The sequence below is a fragment of the Rattus rattus genome, chromosome 8 (genome assembly GCF_011064425.1).
Source record: "Rattus rattus isolate New Zealand chromosome 8, Rrattus_CSIRO_v1, whole genome shotgun sequence".
Taxonomy (NCBI): domain Eukaryota; kingdom Metazoa; phylum Chordata; class Mammalia; order Rodentia; family Muridae; genus Rattus; species Rattus rattus.
The window spans coordinates 49794657-49809646 of record NC_046161.1 but is presented as its reverse complement, the minus strand read 5'-3'; the positions used below and the strand labels follow the sequence as shown (position 1 = coordinate 49809646).

Genomic DNA, 14990 nt, shown 5'->3' with positions numbered 1-14990 from the left:
AATATCTATGCTCCAAATACAAGGGCACCTACAGGCATAAAAGAAACCTTACTAAAGCTCAAAGCACACGTTGAACCTCGCACAATAATAGTAGGAGATTTCAACACCCCACTCTCATCAATAGACAGGTCATGGAAACAGAAATTAAACAGAGACATAGACAGATTAAGAGAAGTCATGAACCAAATGGACTTAACAGATATTTATAGAACATTCTATCCTAAAGCAAAAGGATATACATTCTTCTCAGCACCTCATGGTACTTTCTCCAAAATTGACCATATAATTGGTCAAAAAACAGGCCGCAACAGATACAGAAAGATAGAAATAATCCCATGCGTCCTATCAGACTACCACGGGCTAAAGCTGGTCTTCAATAACAATGAGGGAAGAACGCCCACATATATGTGGAAGTTGAACAATTCTCTACTCAACGATAACCTGGTCAAGGAAGAAATTAAGAAATTAAAGACTTCTTCGAATTTAATGAAAATAAAGGTACAACATACCCAAACTTATGGGACACAATGAAAGCTGTGCTAAGAGGAAAACTCATAGCTCTGAGTGCCTGCAGAAAGAAACAGGAGAGATCATATGTCACCAGCTTGACAGCACACCTAAAAGCTCTAGAACAAAAAGAAGCAAATACACCCAGGAGGAGTAGAAGGCAGGAAATAACCAAACTCAGAGCTGAAATCAACCAAGTAGAAACCAAAAGGGCCATAGAAAGAATCAACAGAACCAAAAGTTGGTTCTTTGAGAAAATCAACAAGATAGATAAACCCTTAGCCAGATTAAGGAGAGGACACAGAGTGTGTCCAAATTAACGAAGTCAGAAATGAAAAGGGAGACATAACTAGAAATCAGAGGAAATTCAAAAAATCATCAGATCCTACTACAAAAGCCTATATTCAACAAAACTTCAAAATCTGGAGGAAATGGACAATTTCCTAGACAGATACCAGGTACTGAAGTTAAATCAGAAACAGATAAATCACATAAACAACCCCATAACTCCCAAAGAAATAGAAGCAGTCTTTAAAAGTCTCCCAAACAAAAAGAGCCCAGGTCCACACGGGTTCAGTGCATAATTCTATCAGACCTTCATAGAAGACCTCATACCAATACTATCCAAACTATTCCACAAAATTGAAACAGATGGAGCACTACTGAATTCCTTCTATGAAGCCACAATTAGTCTTATACCTAAACCACGCAAAGACCGAACAAAGAAACAGAACTTCAGACCAATATCCCTTATGAATATCGACACAAACATACTCAATAAAATTCTTGCAAACCGAATCCAAGAGCACATCAAAACAATCATCCACCATGATCAAGTAGGCTTCATCACAGGCATGCAGGGATGGTTTAATATACGTCGATGGAAAACCATCAACGTGATCCATTATATAAATAAACTGAAAGAACAAAACCACATGATCATTTCAGTAGATGTTGAGAAAGCATTTGACAAAATTCAACACCCCTTCATGATAAAAGTCCTGGAAAGAATAGGAATTCAAGGCCCATACCTAAACATAGTAAAAGCCATATACAGCAAACCAGTCGCTAACATTAAACTAAATGGAGAGAAACTTGAAGCAATTCCACTAAAATCAGGGACTAGACAAGGCTGCCCACTCTCTCCCTACTTATTCACTATATTTCTTGAAGTTCTAGCCAGAGCAATCAGACAACAAAAGGAGATCAAGGGGATACAGATTGGAAAAGAAGAAATCAAAATATCTCTATTTGCAGATGATATGATAGTATATTTAAGTGATCCCAAAGTTCCACCAGAGAACTACTAAAGCTGATAAACAACTTCAGCAAAGTGGCTGGGTATAAAATTAACTCAAATAAATCAGTAGCCTTCCTCTACACAAAAGAGAAACAGGCCGAGAAAGAAATTAGGGAAACGACACCCTTCATAATAGTCCCAAATATTATAAAGTACCTCGGTGTGACTTTAACCAAGCAAGTAAAAGATCTGTACAATAAGAACTTCAAGCCTCTGAAAAAAGAAATTGAAGAAGACCTCAGAAGATGGAAAGATCTCCCATGCTAATGGATTGGCAGGATTAATATAGTAAAAATGGCCATTTTACCAAAAGTGATCTACAGATTCAATGCAATCCCCATCAAAATACCAATCCAATTCTTCAAAGAGTTAGACAGAACAATTTGCAAATTCATCTGGAATAACAAAAAACCCAGGATAGCTAAGACTATCCTCAACAATAAAAGGACTTCAGGGGGAATCATTATCCCTGAACTCAAGCAGTATTGGAGAGCAATAGTGAATGCTTCACTCCTTCTTTAAAAGGGGAACAAGAATACCCTTGGCAGGGAATAGGAAGACAAAGATTAAAACAGAGGCAGAAGGAACCCCCATTCAGAGCCTGCCCCACATGTGGCCCATACATATACAGCCACCCAATTAGATAAGATGGATTAAGGAAAGAAGTGCAGGCTGACAGGAACTGGATGTAGATCTCTCCTGAGAGACACAGCCAGAATACAGCAAATACATAGGCGAATGCCAGCAGCAAAGCACTGAACTGAGAACGGGACCGCCATTGATGGAATCAGAGAAAGGACTGGAAGAGCTTGAAGGGGCTCGAGACCCTATATGAACAACAATGCCAAGCAACCAGAGCTTCCACGGAGTAAGCCACTACCCAAAGACTATACATGGAATGACCCTGGACTCTAACCTCATAGGTATGAATAGCCTAGTAAGAGCACCAGTGGAAGCCAAAGCCCTTGGTCCTGCTAAGACTGAACCCCCAGTGAACCTGATTGTTGGGGGGAGGGCGGTATTGGGGGGAGGATGGGGAGGGGAACACCCATAGAGAAGGGGAGGGGGAGAGGCTAGGGGGATGTTGGCCCGGAAACCGGGAAAGGGAATAACATTCGAAATGTAAATAAGAAATACTCAAGTTAATAAAGAAAAAAAAAGAAAGAAAATGGCAATGAAAAAAAAAACGAGTACTAGTCATGATATCTACCTTTAAGACTATAATTCTTTAACATATGTAACCTAGAGAAATGAGTTCTTAGTCTTAAATAAAGGAAGTTGGTAGAATATAATACAAATAATGTAAAGCCCATATGAATTTACAATGTGCTTTATCTTACTGAAACATTGCAGATTATATATTTTTGTATGTGTGTTCACATATATATGTGCTTGTTTACATATGTATATATACATATAAATACATACATACATACACACATACTTCCTACATTTGACTGTTAAAGAGATTAGAAACAGTGTCTTAAAAGCAGTTGTGTTCAATCATGCTTACTGCTAATGGCCTGAAATATATTTTCTTATGAAAAGAAAACAGTGATATCTATAATTGCGAGATTCTCGATCTGCATACATTGTCATTCATATGGCAGGGAAGCTGTTAAAGACCGTTCTTGTGCTATTAAAGAACTTGGGTATCAACTTGAAGAGGCCCCTTGCCAAAAATGGGGCAGTTAGAATTCACAAAGGATAATTAATTTCACTGATTGAAGCATAGCAAACAAGTGAAAGCCAGGAATTTTTAACATTGTAAAAAGTTAATTTATTATTTCTAGAAGATAATAAAACCAGTAAAGGGAATCAGATATTCTTCCTGCCTTTCCTATATGAACTTGATATTTAAATAGTTCATATAAAGGATTTTTCCTTTAGAATTATTCCTGCTTATAAATAAAAACAATACATTCTCTCTCACTGTTTTCTTTTTTCCCCCATTTTTATTAAATTGGGTATTTCTTATTTACATTTCAAATGTTATTCCCTTTCCTGGTTTCTAGGCCATCAGCCCCCTAAACCCTACCCTTCCTGTTCTATATGGGTGTTCCCCTCCCAATCCACCCCCCACTACCCCTCCAATAATCTCCTACACTGGGTGTCCAGCCTTGGCAGGACCAAGGGATTCCCCTTCCACTGGTGCTCCTAAAAGGCCAATTATTGCTACCTGTGAACTTGGAGCCCAGGGTCAGTCCATGTATAGTCTTTGGGTAGTGGCTTAGTCCCTGGAAGCTCTGGTTGCTTGGCATTGTTGTTCATATGGGGTTGCAAGCCCCTTCAACTCTTTCAGTTCTTTCTTTCATTCCTTCATTGGGGATCCCGTTCTCATTTCAGTGGTTTGCTGCTGGCATTCACCTCTGTATTTGACATTTTCTGGCTGTCTCACTGTATTCTTGTTGTCCTTCTTTCAAAAGAAAATCAACACTGAAGTCATTAAGTGAGGCAATCCTGTCACAATAGGTACTTGAGTGTTCTGTATTGGAGACTCAGATGGAAACAACCGGGCAACATGGCCTGCTAAAGGGAGTCCAGTTAGAATGAGTAGGGATGGAAAGACATCTTCAGAAAGATTGTCAGATCCATTTGAGGATTAGGGTGTGGTGGGAAGCAATGGCAGATGATGTTAAAATTCAAATATGTGAGGAATATTCAAGAGCACTAAATGGGCAGTAAAAGCCCAAGTGCAGACAATTGCACATATATAGCAGCACAGACAATACATTTTGGAGGGCAGTTGGCTAAATATGTAAATAGATTAAGAGTGACAAAAGACAGATTGCTTTCTCCTAAAGAGGACAGTTAATATATCTAGGGAGTATTATAAAACCCTACTCTGTAGTGAATTAGATTGGTAACATGTGTATCTTCTAATATATATAGATAAATATACCTAAAAATTTATTAATGTGAAATAGTGTATATACATTTCTTAGCTCTTCCCATTGAAGAGGTGCTTAGTAGTGGAACAGTTGATAATATTAGTTATATCCCACATACCTATGTAATGTGTTTGCACAGTTCTTTAAAAACAGATGTGGTTTTCCATAACAAGTGTTACCGGGAGCAAAGTGAGGGATGAGAAGCTACACTTAATAGTATGAAGATCTGTATTTAGAATGCAGTTAGGGATTATACTGGTATAGGAAAATGGCAATAGAGGGTACCCTCTAGGTCCCAGCCTCACCAGCCATGGCTAGTTGGCAAAATTTACAGTACCAAGTGTGAATTCCGTCCAGTTGAGAAAATTTTAAATCTAGTTAAATGGATGATGGTTACCTTCAGGATGTAAGTTCCACTATTGACCTTGGCATTCTTAGCATTGTTGTGTGTGTTTCATAGGAATCAATTAGGATAGGAATGCTTTTCTCCCTTTGCAGCTTCCATGCTTCTTTCAATGTTATGAAAGCTAATCCTCAGGGAAGAGGCTCCAAAATCATAAGCAGGTTGATCATCCACAGTATCCAAAATGTGAGCGTCTTTAGCAATAGGGTGTTACCTTCTTTTTCTGGAAAGCATCAGTAACAGCAGCAGCAACCTACATTAATTGTTTTGGGAATGCCTCTTGTACTCTCCTAACCAACAACTGGAAAGGAGATTTCCCATTCCTGCCACTGGAGCTTTTGGTAAATAGTCTCTGGTTTGGAGGGAATGTATAGTTAATCAAGTGGTATGTCTTCAGTCTCTCTCTCTCTCTCTCTCTCTCTCTCTCTCTCTCTCTCTCTCTCTCTCTCTGTGTGTGTGTGTGTGTGTGTGTGTGTTAGATATATATTATGTATAATTTTAAGTAAAATGATATAATTTTCTAGAGATTGTTTTATATTTATATCTGTCAATGACAAATTTGAGCTTAGAGTTGTTGGAATTTGTTCAAGTGTTTAAGAATAAAATTTCCAATTTGTATCCCTTTGACCTCCTTTTGCTGTCTGATTGCTCTGGCTAGGACTTTGAGTACTATATTGAATAAGTAGGGAGAGAGTAGGCAGCCTTGTCTAGTCCCTGATTTTAGTGGGATTGCTTCAAGTTTCTCTCCATTTAGTTTGATGTTAGCTACTGGTTTGCTGTATATGGCTTTTACTACGTTTAGACATGGGCCTTGAAGTCCTGATCTTTCCAGGACTTTTATCATTGAAGGGGTGTTGAATCTTGTCAAATGCTTTCTTAGCATCTAATGAAATGATCATGGTGTGATTCTTATCTTTGAGTTTGTTTATATAGTGGATTACATTGATGGATTTTCGTATATTAAACGATCCCTGCATCCCTGGGATGAAGCCTACTTGATCATGATGGATGACTGTTTTGATGTGTTCTTGGATTCGGTGTGCAAGAATTTTATTGAGTATTTTTGTGTCAATATTCATAAGGGAAATTGGTCTGAAGTTCTCTTTCTTTGTTGGGTTTTTGTGTGGTTTTGGAATAACAGTAATTGTGGCTTCATGGAAGGAATTTGGTAGTGCTCCATCTATTTCTATTTTGTGGAGTAGTTTGGACAGTATTGGTATGAGGTCTTCTATGAAGGTCTGATAGAATTCTGCACTGAAGCCATCTGGACCTGGGCTCTTTTTTGGTTGGGAGACTTTTAATGACTGCTTCTATTTCTTTAGGAGTTATGGGGTTGTTTAGATGATTTATTTGTTCCTGATTTAACTTTGGTACCTGGTATCTGTCTAGAAAATTGTCCATTTCCTCCCAATTTTCCAGTTTTGTTGAATATAGTAGGATCTGATGATTTTTTAATTTCTTTAGATTCTGTTGTTATATCTCCCTTTTCATTTCTGATTTTGTTAATTTGGATACACTCTCTGTGACTTCTGCTTAGTTTGGCTAAGGGTTTATCTATCTTGTTGATTTTTCTCAGAGAACCAGCTCCTGGTTTTGTTGATTCTTTATATAGTCCTTTTCATTTCTACTTGGTTGATTTCAGCCCTGAGTTTGATTATTTCTTGCCTTCTACTCCTCTTGGTTTTATTTCTTTCTTTTTGTTCTAGAGTTTTAGGTGTGCTCTCAGCTGCTGACATATGCTACCTCCTGTTTCTTTTTTCAGGCACTCAGAACTATGAGTTTTCCTCTTAGTACCGTTTTCATTGTGTCCCATAAGTTTGGGAATGTTTTATCTTCATTTTCATTAAATTCTAAGAAGTCTTTAATTTCTTTATTTATTTCTTCCTTGACCAAGTTGTCATTGAGTTGCATTGTTCAACTTCCATGGGAAGAAATCAAAATATCACTATTTGCAGATGATATGATAGTGTATACTTAAGTGACCCCAAAAGTTCCAGGGTATAAAATTAAGTTAAACAAATCAGTGGCCTTCCTCTATTCAAAGGATAAGCAGGCTGAGAAAGAAATTAAAGAAATGACACCCTTCACAATAGTCCCAAATAATATAAAATATCTTGGTGTGACTTTAACCAAGCAAGTGAAAGATTTGTGTGACAAGAACTTTGAGTCTCTGAAGAAAGAAATCGAGGAAGATCTCGGGAGATGGAAAGATCTTCCATGTTCATGCATTGTCAGGATTAATATAGTAAAGATGGCCATTTTGCCAAAAGCAATCTATAGATTTAATGCAATCTCCATGAAAATTCCTACTCAATTCTTTATAGAGATAGAAAGAGCAATTTGCAACTTCATTTGGAATAACAAAAAACCCAGGATAGCAAAAACTATACTCAACAATAAAAGAACTTGTGGGGGAATCACCATCCCTGACTTCAAGCAGTATTACAGAGCAATAGTCATAAAAACTTTATGGGTATTGATATATAGACAGGCAGGTAGATCAGTGGAACAGAATTGAAGACCCAGAAATGACCCACACACCTATAGCCACTTGATCTTTGACAAAGGAGCTAAAACCATCCAATGAAAGAAAGATAGTATGTTCAACAATTGATGCCTGTTCAACTGGAGGTCAGCATGTAGAAGAATGCAAATCGATCCATTCTTATCACCCTGTACAAAGCTTAAGTCCAAGTGGATCGAGGACCTCCACATCAAACCAGATACACTCAATCTAATAGAAGAAAAAGTGAGGAAGAGTCTCGAACACATGGGCACTGGAGAAAATTTCCTGAAAATAAAAAGCACCAATGGCTCATGCTTTAAGATCAAGAATCGAAGAAATTATGGAATTGATGGATAGTGTTTCTAAGGAAGATCACAGCAAAAGGAGCAGTTTTGTGTGTGTGATTCTAAGCCATGGCAATGAATGAGTAATTTTTGGAATGAACAGATCTGTTGAACTGAAAACTAATTAGTTTCTTCAGAGGCAACTACTGCTGAAGTCTGACTGGAAAGCCGAAACTCTTCATCATTCAGGCCTGCTGGGTGGAGCTGGACTGTGGCGTTGAGACAGACAGTGGAACTGAGGATGATATGGCATGCCAGATGGTACCAGTGGAGGCCGACTTCCTGTATGCTTACTCTGCAGCACCTGGTTACTATTCCTGAAGAAATTCAAAGGACAAGTCGTGGTTCATCCAGTCACTTTGTACCATGCTGAAACTGCATACACAAGCTGGAATTTATGCCCATTCTTACTCCTGTTAACCGGAAGGTGGCCATGGAATTTGATTCCTCCCTGGACGCCACTTTCCATGAAAAGAAACAGGTCCCGTGTATTGTGTCAATGCTCAGAAAAGAACTATATTTTTATCACTAAAGGAATGATTGGGAGTGGGGTGAAGGTATGTTTCTGTTCTTTTTTGTTGTTGTTGGTTTGAATGCCAAATCAGAAAACTGTCAGGGAGACTTTTTTCCCCTATCACTTAAATCCGATGTTCCAGGTCGTCTTTGAGCAATACCACTGCCTGCAGTGCAGCCACAATGCAGCTACCTCAACTTTGATATCAGGTAGTTGAAATGAAATTTAATTAGGAACAAATAAATGTCAATAATGGTACTATCATCATAGAAGAAATTTCACAAAGTTAGACTTTGGTAATTATCGAGATTTGGTGCCACTATGATTTTGAAAGAAATTATGAAGCAGTGATGATTTTATACCCCCTCCTCATGTTAAGAATGTCATTTTAGTTTTCATTAAACATAGGAACGCTAATGTCAAATGGTATGTCTTAGAACGTGAATCCATGAGCACAGTCAAAGGCTCGAACCCTGGTTTTGGAAGGGATATGTGGAAATGAAGAGTTGGAGCACCATAGCACACATTATAGCTACTGGTTTTGTGACAGTTGACCAGGTCACGTATTTATTACTTAAGAAAAAAATCGTGTTTTATTATTGGAACAAAAATAACTTGAGTATATGAAAGGAAAACTTGGTTGGCTTGTTGAAGGCTACCATCCTTCAGTGGTGGACATGACGACAGGGGCTATGATCCACCAGCATTTGTTTCTTACTTATTCTTATACAAATCAGCCTAGTTTTACAGATCAGCAAAATATCTAAGGAGCAGTTATGCAACAGCCTCAAATCGTTGACTATTAGAATGGAATAAAGGAATTCTACAGGAACATACCATAATACCAGTTGTCAGAGTGTAAGGAAAGGAGAGATGACATCTCCTGTAATTGGAGACAAGATGGTTTGAGCCGGAGCAGAGGCATGGCTTCAGAAAAGGCCTGGTAGTTGGACCCACCTTGTGAGTAGTGGTTTGTGTGGATGATCCAAGTTACCACATGAGATTGAACCAGATCAGAAGCTTCTGCAAAAAAGGCTTTCCCATAGTGCTGAGCATCTCAAGAAAGTTCACTGAACTCCATGTACAGAGTCTGTAGCCTGCTGACTTTTCTGTTGAAGTTTACAATGAAAGGAAAATAATAGTGATATTTGTATCGTAACTAGAAATGAAAGGGCCATGGCAAACAGGACTTGGAAAGCATCTAGCAATAGCCCTGCAGCCCAGGTGGAGGAGCTGCAGATTAGAGTCCACCCCCATCAGGGGGTCTGTGCTCCAGGCTTCCTTAATCATGGAGGTGCTGAGTCATCACTGGCTCTCCCATGGGTCCAGCATTTCCCATAAGCTTTCTTTTTAAACAAAGAAAGGAAGGAACTCACATTATAACCAACTGATAGTAGGTTCTTGTTTAGTCTGGATTTACTGTTAACTCTTTCTAAGTAAATACAGCATGTAATGGTATTTTAAAGTGTGTTCCCATATGACAATTTTATAAAAGTCAGATATCTTGCATTTTTATTTCAAAACATAAATTCAGATTTAAAATTAAAAAAGAAATATAAGTAAAGAAATGTATCTAATAAAAAATTTAAAAAAGAATAAAATTTCCATCTCTTAGCACTCTCCACAAAACTATTTGCCTGACAGATACTTCCTATGTGTTAGGCAAGGAATTACCCTCTTTTCACTTTTGTTTTTTGCTAAAATAATTACCTTCCAAAAGTAACCCTAATAACAATTTCTGTGTTGAAAGCTAAAGTTTCCAAGCCACTTTTGTGCTTAGACTTTAGGAAATGTACAGATTTCAGCTTGACTTCTGCAGTGTTCTATAGTTATTGATAATAACCATTATAATTATTGAAAATAACCATCAAAATCAGATGTTTTTTTTTTCTTCAAAGGAACTATATTGTCTATGGTGCTTGAGGAGAGGCAGGGAATGACACTGAGGTTTATGTTACTCATAAACCTCATGTTACTAAAGTACACCCTCGATTTGGCATTTTTCCTTGAATTGTAGGTTGATAAACCTCGGATTGATTTAACTCAGTGAAATGTAAGCTCCTTTCTTGCTGTGAGTTAAAATGGTCCTTGTTCTTCCCTAAGTGTTTCTGGTTTCCAGTGGACTATGAGCACTCTTGGTAAGAATACTGCTAGCTTCCATCATTATGGCTAGATATTCGGTTACATACTGGGCAAACTTTATTCAACCAAAAGCCAAAGTAGCTACTTATCTATCATTCGCAGCCAGCAATCTTAGATGGGAGTCTATTTCATACTTGACTGGAAGGGAAATGATGATAGTATTGTTTTCTATTTTGTACGTACTCCTCTCCTTTTGTTAGGCCTAGACCTCTTGACCTATAGTAATGAAGTTGGTTTAGACAAGGTTTATTCATTATCTATTAAAGTGAATGGTATTAGGTACAATCTCTGATCTTAGAAGGACCTGGGAAGGGAGAGAGACAGAGACACAGAGACACAGAGAGACAGAGGCAGACAGACAGACAGAGATGCCCAGCTTTTAAGATGAAGTTATAGTTTAGAAAAGTTAAATAATATCCATAGGGTTAATAAATCTGTAGAGCTGGCTTCAGATTTAAAGCATGGGCACTTTGGGCTTCAGAGTCTGTATTCTTGCTTTGGCTCACTGAGGTAAACTTTGTATAGATAGATGAAGCATAAGCTGTAGTCCACGGCTGCTTTTGGGGTTGACCTTGCTGTTATATTCCCTGACAGATTTTTTTTTAATTTTACATAAATAAATGTTAAGTAAAATTACATTCTATGAAATTACTCATTTGTGAACCAATTTTCTTTATTTGAATTAAGAAATGTGGTATGAGAGTTGGAGTCCAAGTCGTACAATTTTGCTAGCTGTTCAGCCCTGAAAAAGTCATCTAACTTCTATGAACCCTAACTTCCTCAGTTTCCAGAGAGAGTACTAGTTGACAGTGTTACTAAGATGACTAAAGATCCTGAACATGAAGTTATTTTAAATCCTGTAAGATTCACGGATATTGTTAAGTTAAAGAATAAATTCACTCAATATTAAACTAATACCTTCCAGCTTACATGTTAGGTGATAGATAAGGAACCTCCTTCATGAACTTGACACTGTTGTATAGTACAGCCTGGAGAATGATCTAAAACAGTCGTATTTTCAGTTTTAAATAGGTGAGTTTATTAAGTATATAGCAAACAAGCACTGAATAGTGAATAACAAAGGGAGATGCAGCAGAAATAAGAAAACACTCAGACCATCCAACAGAGACGAGTGAGTCACTCAGTTTACAGAGGAAGGGAAGGGTTACATCATTAATTTGGGGAATTACAAGCATATAGCAGAAATTGACTGGCAAAACAATGATGAAGGAGCTTCTATTAAGTGGGTCCCAGGGTAGTGCATGGTATATATGATTTACTGAGGCCTTTAAATCAAGGGACAAATAGCAACAGTTCAATCAAATTTGGTGCTCACAACATCCAGCAGAAAACTGAAGAAGTTGAGAAGCCGTCTAGAATTCTTAGTTAAATTCTTGTTCATGGATGAGCTTCCTGTGGCTGAACATCGGACTTAATGTTCCCACTGTAGGCATTTTTATATCAGGGGATAAATAATAGTCACCTCTGTTGGGAATGTCTGACTTATAGGTGTTCTTGAGGACAGACTATTTTTAATAACCTGAGCGTCTTGTTATTCCCTCTCTCAATACAGAAACAGGGGCTAAGTTGACCAAGACCAGAGTTTAGGAAAAAATTTTCATAAATATGTTTGAGTCTGAAGTTGGCGGGGGCCTGGAGGGAGGGACTTCCATACTTTTAGAGCCAACTCCTTTAATAACTCAAACAGCATGTAATAGATGAGCAATATAATATAAATTGCATCTGCTTCTGCACTGACAATTCAAGAGCTTCTAATCACAAATTACCACTAAATTTTCAAAATTCAATACAATTTAGTGTTCAGTGCTTAAAATGCTCCAATAACCATATGGAGCTAGCAATTATAATGTAGATTATTCAAATAGAGAACATATATGTCATTATAGAAAGCGCTTCATGAGAAAAGTGCACATTAAACAGGTAGTTAAGTATTTAATTTGCTTGGGCTGAGTGCATTAAAGAAATATTAAAAATTATAGGAGGTGACTTCTGTGCTGAAAATAGAGATAAGTCGCAATTTCCTGAGTAATTTGAGAGTGGAAAAGGCGTTTCAGTAGGAAATGAGCATTTTCAAAGACTAATGTAGGAAGAAAAGGAATTGAGGTCCAGAAGGATTTCATGCATTGCAGTGTGTGTTAGCTCTGCTTACGAAGAGGGGACCTTCCTTGGATGTATAGGAGAGACGGGTGACTAGACATAATGGTGAGATTTATATTTTTCCTAGTAGCTTCTTCTCTATGTATGAAATATAAACTCTTATGAAAGCAAAAGAGAGAAAGAGACTTACATTGTAAAAAGAGTGGAATGGCATGAAGTATGTGTAGGCTTGGAAACTAGCAGAGGGAGAAATTCACTAAGATTGTCAAGCTTCAGCACTGTTGACTTTCTCAGAGAGTCATGAGTGGGAATAGACTCACAAGTGTTTTTATTGAGTCAACTAAATAAAATAATATATTCAAGGCATTGAGAAGATTGTCTATTCCATAGTAAGAACTAAATTGACATTGTTACCATTGCTGGAGCGTGTCTAATATAAGTAACAAATGAAACAACAACAGAGGGAATGTCTTAAGAAATTTTTAAGAATTTAATTATAGTTATACATGATGGAATCTACCATATTTGAAAAGTTTGAAGATAGACAAATGAGGGAAAATAGACTTGGGGAATGTCTGGAAGACCGACTGGCGACTCATCTGCTGCTCAGGCAAACAAGCAGGAATGAAGAATGGTGTGAAGAAGTAAAGGAAAGTAAAGGGAGTGCAACTGTGTGAGACATTGACCTGCGCTCCTTCTCTGAGGTGTCTAACAGTCTAGAAAAGGAGTGACATTCCTAGATCTAGTGCAACAGAGTACTCTGCTGCTGTAAGAATTAGCTCCAGTGGTCCTATAGAGTGGACCATGGGAAGATTGATACCATGGGAATTTGAGTGCTTCTATGCCTAGAATAACAGGAGGCTTCGGATCAGAACCTGAAGCCTCTTAGGTTCTTTACTATGTTCTGGATCATCATCCTGTCACTTTCTCCCACTCCCGACTCCTTTCTAATTTCTAATTGAGGGTCATGCAAAAGGTATGGTTTCCATCACTACAGCTAAGGCCGATGTCTGCTGGTTGTTGCATTGGATGTGGCCTTAAAAATGAGCTGTCTATTTGCTCTCCCTGGTTTTGCTCTAGAGAAGTTTCAGGTAGAATATTGAGATTATTCATGTATTTCACATGTTTAGAAAAATGGACTCTATAATCTATCTCTATATATATTCATACTTATATACATATATGTATATATACACACACATAATTAATACAGTTTTTCATTTTGTATTCAAGGCTTCAGAGATTAGCCAAAGATCTTGTAAAACAACTTCAAGTACAAGACAGTGGCTCTTGGGTAAATAATAAGGCTTCAGCTTTGGATCGCACCCTCGGCGAGATTGCTAGAATATTAGAGAAAGAGGTATGTAACAAGCCTTTCTTGCTTGACCCTTGATCTTTGGGATGATTTTTCATTATGACAGGAAATACAGCAGAATTTATGCTTTTCTTCTGTGTCATTAAAAGCCAGCCAACAATTGATAAATAATTTAAAATTTTTGGTTTTGTATTACTCTATTGTTTCTTTTGGTTTTAGCAAAATCATAGTTAGACCATGGCTTTCTGTGATAATTTTCCCTTAAAAATGAATTCTTTACTCTCAACTGATAACTATGCAGATATGTATTTTGATGGCACAAAATATAAAGCATTGAACTATGTAGCTTGTAAATTGAAAAAAAATCTATGAAATACCAATTTCTTACCCATTTTAGACAGAAAATTTGATAATTTTCTTTAATAATTTAAGAGTTACTGTCTCAGCATTGCTTTAAAATCTGTTATGATCCTAATGGAATTTATTGCACACAGAAGAAATATTAAGTATAGAGTTCTATATAATAAATAATATCAATAATGTGTCATTTTATTTTACCCTAGTCCTTTTATTGTGCAGTTACCTCATTATCTGGCTAATTTCATGCTTTATCTTTTTTTTTTCTTTTTTTTTTTTTTCCTTTTTTTCCGGAGCTGGGGACCGAACCCAGGGCCTTGCACTTGCTAGGCAAGCGCCCTACCACTGAGCTAAATCCCCAATCCCCAATTTCATGCTTTCTCATGTTTTTACATTTTCTTTCAAAATAATTCTTAAAATTTGTCTCGAGAATTTCATACTATAATTACATTATTTCCTGGTAACCAAATGACAGTATCACAAGTTAATAATTTATTAACATTTAGGTGAAATCTCATTTATCATTTAAAGTAATGGCTATGTATATTTATTAGCAGCATTTTTATTTTTGTTTTCTAGAAACAATATTTCTT

General features: G+C 37.2%; 1 protein-coding gene and 1 pseudogene across 2 annotated transcripts in view; both read left to right on the top strand.

Annotated features, from left to right (window-relative positions):
• Scaper (S-phase cyclin A associated protein in the ER) overlaps positions 1–14990 on the top strand; it is a 265244-nt gene that overhangs the window by 74613 nt on the left and 175641 nt on the right. For both annotated transcript variants that reach the window (XM_032911332.1, XM_032911331.1), the window contains exon 13: positions 13959–14085. In XM_032911332.1, coding sequence (XP_032767223.1) covers positions 13959–14085 — 127 coding nt within the window. The remainder of the gene's footprint in view (positions 1–13958; positions 14086–14990) is intronic.
• LOC116908063 lies at positions 7870–8590 on the top strand (annotated as a pseudogene).